We start from the raw sequence: 6,000 nt of genomic DNA on the forward strand, positions 1-6,000 counted from the left end.
GAACTGGCGTCGCACGGTGTCCCCTCCCTGACTCAGGGCCGAGAAGGGGGTCTGCTTCCCAAATCCCAGCCCACAATACGTTACCCATGAGGAGCCAGGAGCAGGCCATTCGGCCCATCCCCCCTCCCCTCTCCAGCCTTGCTCACCCCCCCACCCCCACCCCCCCAACTCAATATGATCCTGTCTGACCGGACTGTAGTCTCGACTCCTCTCCCCTGCCTGTCCCCCACCTCCCCTCCCGTTACCCCCAACCTGCCCCACCTCCACAACTCCCCACCTTCATCGATGGAGAATCTGTCTCACGCTCAACCTCGAGTATATCCAGTGTCCCCCCCACCGGCCTCTCCCCCGCTCTCTCTTTGGGGGGTGGGGGGGTGGGGAGAGAGAGAGAGAGTCCCACAGACTGACCACCCTCCGAGAGAGGGAATCCCTCCTCGTCTCAGTCTCCGACCCCCTTATTCTCAAACTCTCTCTCTCTCTCTCTCTCTCGCAGGATCGAGAGCGAGATAGATTCTTGATTAACAAGGAGAGGGGTTGAAAGGTTATCAGGGGATTGGAGGGAATGGGGGTAGCAGGGCTGGAGGGGCCGAATGACCTCCTCCTGCTCCAAATTCGTACGTTTCAATTAAGACCCCCCCCCAACCCCTCCTCTCCTTCTGCTAAACTCCAATGGGTACAGGGCCCCGACCTCTCCTCATAAGACAAACCACCCCCCCGGCGAATTGGCCGAATGAACCTTCTCTATTCGTCAGGGGATCGAAACTGTCTACGGCGCTCCGACACAACCGTAGAGAGCTGGAGCAAGACTTCCCGGCTTTTATACTCCATCCCCCACCAACCCCACCCCTCGCAATAAACGCCCGATGTTCCCTTCAACCTCCCGAATCGCTCGCTAATTCTGCTTACCCACTTTGACTTAATTCGTGGGACCAGGACGCCCAGATCCCTCCGCGTCGCACGGTTCCCTCCCTGTCCGGCGAAACAATATTCCCGCTTTTCCACCCTCCCCGCCGAAGCGGGCAAGCTCACGAATTCCCCGCTTCCTTAACCCCCGGGGGAGCCCGCCCCGGGCCGGACGAGGCGATAACCTACCTCGTCGCGATACCCTCGGTATCCTCCACACAGCTTCCTAGCCGAACTGAATGGGAATGGGGCGTTTGGGCAGGGGGGAACAGGAGGCCCCGGTGGGGGTTTTTGGGGGAAGCGGGTGGATTGGGCCGGGATCTCGGGCGCTGGGATGTTTTGGGGGAGCGGGGCCTGGAGAGGGGGAGGGCTGAGGGGGAGGTGAGGAAAGGAGAAAATGGCTCAAGGGGAGGCTGGTGTTGGACGGTCAGCCCGCGAGGGTGGGGGTGGGCAGGTTTGTCTGCGGCGCCGCGGGAACCGAGTGACGCGGCGCGAGACCAATAACTGCCTCTCGATTTCTCGTTTCCTCCCCCCTCCTCCCTCCACTCTCTCCCTCAACTCCAAGACCGAGGAAGACAGGAAAAACAATCTACACCTCCAAGACCTGGTCGACAAACTCCAGCTGAAAGTCAAAGCCTACAAGAGGTCGTCTGAAGAGGCGGTAAGTGTCGGAGGGTCAGTGCTGAGGGAGAGCCGCACTGTCGGAGGGTCAGTGCTGAGGGAGTTCCGCGCTGTCGGAGGGTCAGTGCTGAGGGAGAGCCGCACTGTCGGAGGGTCAGTGCTGAGGGAGGGCCGCGCTATCGGAGGGTCAGTGCTGATGGAGAGCCACACTGTGGGAGGGTCAGTGCTGAGGGAGAGCCGCACTGTCAGAGGGTCAGTGCTGAGGGAGAGCCACCCTGTCGGAGGGTCAGTACTGAGGGAGAGCCGCACTGTCAGAGGGTCAGTGCTGAGGGAGAGCCGCACTGTCGGAGGGTCAGTACTGAGGGAGAGCCACACTGTCGGAGGGTCAGTGCTGAGGGAGAGTTGCACTGTCGGAGGGTCAGTGCTGAGGGAGAGCCGCACTGTCGGAGGGTCAGTGCTGAGGGAGCGCCGCACTGTCGGAGGGTCAGTGCTGAGTACAAATCGCTCAGTGCCATCACCACCTGTGTGTGTGTGTGTGTGTGTGTGAGTGTGTTTAAGGGTGAATTTGATGGCGATTGTGAGTGAGAGGGAGAGTGAGCGACCGTGTGAGTGTGAGTGTGTGTGTGTCTGAGAGGATGAGCATCAGCGTGCATCCCTGTGAACTGAAGGGGGTGAAGCCCGCGGGACAGCTGCTCGACTACGTGTGGCGTCGCCTGATGATTTCCTTCTCACCCAACTCCCCACCCCCGACAACCACCTCCAGGAGGAACAGTCCAACGCCAACCTGGTCAAGTTCCGTAAGCTGCAGCATGAGCTGGACGAGGCAGAGGAGAGAGCGGATATCGCAGAGAGTCAGGTCAACAAACTGAGGACCAAGACCAGGGAGGTGTCCACCAAGGTAGAGGGAGCTTTACTCTGGATCTAAACCCCATGCTGTACCTGCCCTGGGAGTGTTTGATGGGGACGGTTTAGAGGGAGCTTTACTCTGTATCTAACCCCGTGCTGTACCTGTCCTGGGAGTGTTTGATGGGGTCAGTGTAGAGGGAGCTTTACTCTGTATCTAACCCCGTGCTGTACCTGTCCTGGGAGTGTTTGATGGGGACGGTTTAGAGGGAGCTTTACTCTGTATCTAACCCCGTGCTGTACTTGTCCTGGGAGTGTTTGATGGGGACGGTTTAGAGGGAGCTTTACTCTGTATCTAACCCCGTGCTGTACCTGTCCTGGGAGTGTTTGATGGGGACGGTGTAGAGGGAGCTTTACTCTGTATCTAACCCCGTGCTGTACCTGTCCTGGGAGTGTTTGACGGGGACAGTGTAGAGGGAGCTTTACTGTGTATCTAACCCCGTGCTGTACCTGTCCTGTGAGTGTTTGATGGGGACGGTGTAGAGGGAGCTTTACTCTGTATCTAACCCCATGCTGTACCTGTCCTGGGAGTGTTTGACGGGGACAGTGTAGAGGGAGCTTTACTCTGTATCTAACCCCGTGCTGTACCTGTCCTGGGAGTGTTTGATGTGGACAGTGTAGAGGGAGCTTTACTCTGTATCTAACCCCGTGCTGTACCTGTCCTGGGAGTGTTTGATGGGGACGGTGATGTAATATTTGATATTAATGCCTCTCTCTCTCTCTCTCTGTTACAGAAACTCTTGGCTGAGGAATGAATTCCTGTCCCTGGGTGGTTTCTCGCTGACTAACTGGAACATTCTCTGTATAATTTCTTGCTGAATAAAGTCTATTTGCAGTGAAATTATTACTTTCCACTTGGATGATTTTTTGCTGTGATGTGTTAATGAGCAACATCTGGTATAGACTGTTCCCTGTTACACTCTCTCTCTCTCTCTCTCTCGCTCCCTGTTACACTCTCTCTCTCTCCCTATTACTGTCTCTCTATCTCTCTCTCTCACTCCCTGTTACTCCCTCTCTCTCTCGCTCCCTGTTTCTCTCTCTCTCTCTCTCGCTCCCTGTTACATTCTCTCTCTCTCTCCCTCGCTCCCTGTTACTCTCTCGCTCCCTGTTACACTCTCGCTCTCTCTCCCTCGCTCCCTGTTACTCTCTCTCTCTCGCTCCCTGTTACACTCTCTCTCTCTCTCGCTCCCTGTTTCTGTCTCTCTCTCTCTCGCTCCCTGTTACACTCTCTCTCTCTCTCCCTCGCTCCCTGTTTCTCTCTCGCTCCCTGTTACACTCTCTCTCTCTCTCCCTCGCTCCCTGTTACTCTCTCTCTCGCTCCGTTACACTCTCTCTCTCTCTCGCTCCCTGTTTCTGTCTCTCTCTCTCTCACTTCCTGTTACACTCTCTCTCTCTCTCGCTCCCTGTTACTCTCTCTCTCTCGCTCCCTGTTTCTCTCTCTCTCTCTCTCGCTCCCTGTTACACTCTCTCTCTCTCGCTCCCTGTTTCTGTCTCTCTCTCTCTCGCTTCCTGTTACACTCTCTCTCTCTCTCGCTCCCTGTTACTCTCTCTCTCTCTCGCTCCCTGTTTCTCTCTCTCTCTCTCGCTCCCTGTTACACTCTCTCTCTCTCTCGCTCCCTGTTACTGTCTTTCTCTCTCTCTCGCTCCCTGTTACTCTCTCTCTCTCTCTCTCGCTCCCTGTTTCTCTCTCTCTCGCTTCCTGTTTCTCTCTCTCTCTGTCTCTCTCGCTCCCTGTTTCTCTCTCTCTCTCTCTCTCTCTCTCGCTCCCTGTTTCTCTCTCTCTCTCTCTCGCTCCCTGTTACTGTCTCTCTCTCTCTCTCGCTCCCTGTTTCTCTCCCTCTCTCTCCCTGTTACTGTCTCTCTCTCTCTCGCTCCCTGTTTCTCTCTCTCTCTCTCTCGCTCCCTGTTACTGTCTCTCTCTCTCTGTTTCTCTCTCTCTCTCGCTCCCTGTTTCTCTCCCTCTCTCTCCCTGTTACTGTCTCTCTCTCTCTCTCTCGCTCCCTGTTTCTCTCCCTCTCTCTCCCTGTTACTGTCTCTCTCTCTCTCGCTCCCTGTTTCTCTCTCTCTCTCTCTCGCTCCCTGTTACTGTCTCTCTCTCTCTGTTTCTCTCTCTCTCTCGCTCCCTGTTTCTCTCCCTCTCTCTCCCTGTTACTGTCTCTCTCTCTCTGTTTCTCTCTCTCTCTCTCTCTCGCTCCCTGTTTCTCTCTCTCTCTCTCTCTCGCTCCCTGTTTCTCTCTCTCTCTCTCTCGCTCCCTGTTTCTCTCTCTCTCTCTCTCACTCCCTGTTACTGTCTCTCTCTCTCTCTCTCTCGCTCCCTGTTTCTCTCTCTCTCTCGCTCCGTTACTGTCTCTCTCTCTCTCTCTCTCGCTCCCTGTTTCTCTCTCTCTCTCGCTCCCTGTTTCTCTCTCTCACTCCCTGTTTCTCTCTCTCTCTCTCTCGCTCCCTGTTACACTCTCTCTCTCTCGCTCCCTGTTACACTTTCTCTCTCTCGCTCCCTGTTTCTCTCTCTCTCTCTCGCTCCCTGTTACTCTCTCTCTCTCTCTCGCTCCCTGTTACTCTCTCTCTCTCTCTCGCTCCCTGTTACTGTCTCTCTCTCTCTCTCCCTCTCTCTCGCTCCCTTTTTCTGTCTCTCCCTCTCTCTCTCCCTTTTACGGTCTCTCCCTCTCTCTCTCTCGCTCCCTTTTTCTGTCTCTCCCTCTCTCTCCCTTTTTCTGTCTCTCCCTCTCTCTCTTTCTCCCTTTTTCTGTCTCTCCTTCTCTCTCTCCCTGTTACTGTCTCTCTCTCTCTCTCCCTCTCTCTCTCTCCCTTTTTCTGTCTCTCCCTCTCTCTCTCCCTTTTACTATCTCTCCCTCTCTCTCTTTTTCTTTCTCTCTCTCTCTGTCGGTGTTGTGCCCTCTCTCTTGCCATTTTTTTTTGTCCCTCCCTCACATTTTCATTCTCTCCTGCTCTCTCTCTCTCTCTCTCTGCCCCCATCGCTCTCTCTGTCCCCCTCCTTGTTACCCTCTATCTCTGTTACCCTTTCTCTCTGGCCGTCTCTCTCTCTCTCTCGCTCTGTCCATCGCTTTGTCTATCCCCTTTCTCTCTCTCTGTCTCTCTACCTCACACTCTCTAATCTGTCTCTCTCTGTTGCTCTCTATTTCCCTCCATTTCTATCAGTCTCGCTCTGTCTGTTGCTTCCCTCTATCTCTGTCCATATGATCCACTCCTCCTCTCTCTCTATCTCACTTTCCCTCTCTCAGTCCCTGATTTATTAATCAGGTGACACACGGCACAGTTCACTCAATCTCCCTCTACACCGTCCCCATCAAACACTCCCAGGACAGGTACAGCACGGGGTTAGATACAGAGTATAGCTTCCTCAACACTGTCCCCATCAAACACTCCCAGGACAGGTACTGCACGGGGTTAGATACAGAGTAAAGCTCCCTCTACACTGTCCCCAACAAACACTCCCAGGACAGGTACAGCACGGGGTTAGATACAGAGTAAAGCTCCCTCTACACCGTCCCCGTCAAACACTCCCAGGACAGGTACAGCATGGGGTTAGATACAGAGTAAAGCTCCCTCTACACC

The 6,000-nt window shown here is 54.9% G+C and overlaps 1 protein-coding gene across 1 annotated transcript in view; it reads left to right on the forward strand.

The window, feature by feature from the left end:
- LOC144677334 (myosin heavy chain, skeletal muscle-like) overlaps nucleotides 1–3,268 on the forward strand; it is a 28,543-nt gene extending 25,275 nt beyond the window's left edge. Inside the window, exons 13-15 of the mRNA XM_078537469.1 lie at nucleotides 1,469–1,564; nucleotides 2,288–2,422; nucleotides 3,162–3,268. Coding sequence (XP_078393595.1) covers nucleotides 1,469–1,564; nucleotides 2,288–2,422; nucleotides 3,162–3,182 — 252 coding nt within the window. The 3' untranslated portion in view covers nucleotides 3,183–3,268. The remainder of the gene's footprint in view (nucleotides 1–1,468; nucleotides 1,565–2,287; nucleotides 2,423–3,161) is intronic.
- The last annotated feature ends 2,732 nt before the right edge of the window (nucleotides 3,269–6,000 follow it).

This window comes from Cetorhinus maximus, unplaced genomic scaffold (genome assembly GCF_964194155.1).
Source record: "Cetorhinus maximus unplaced genomic scaffold, sCetMax3.hap1.1 HAP1_SCAFFOLD_2421, whole genome shotgun sequence".
NCBI lineage: Eukaryota > Metazoa > Chordata > Chondrichthyes > Lamniformes > Cetorhinidae > Cetorhinus > Cetorhinus maximus.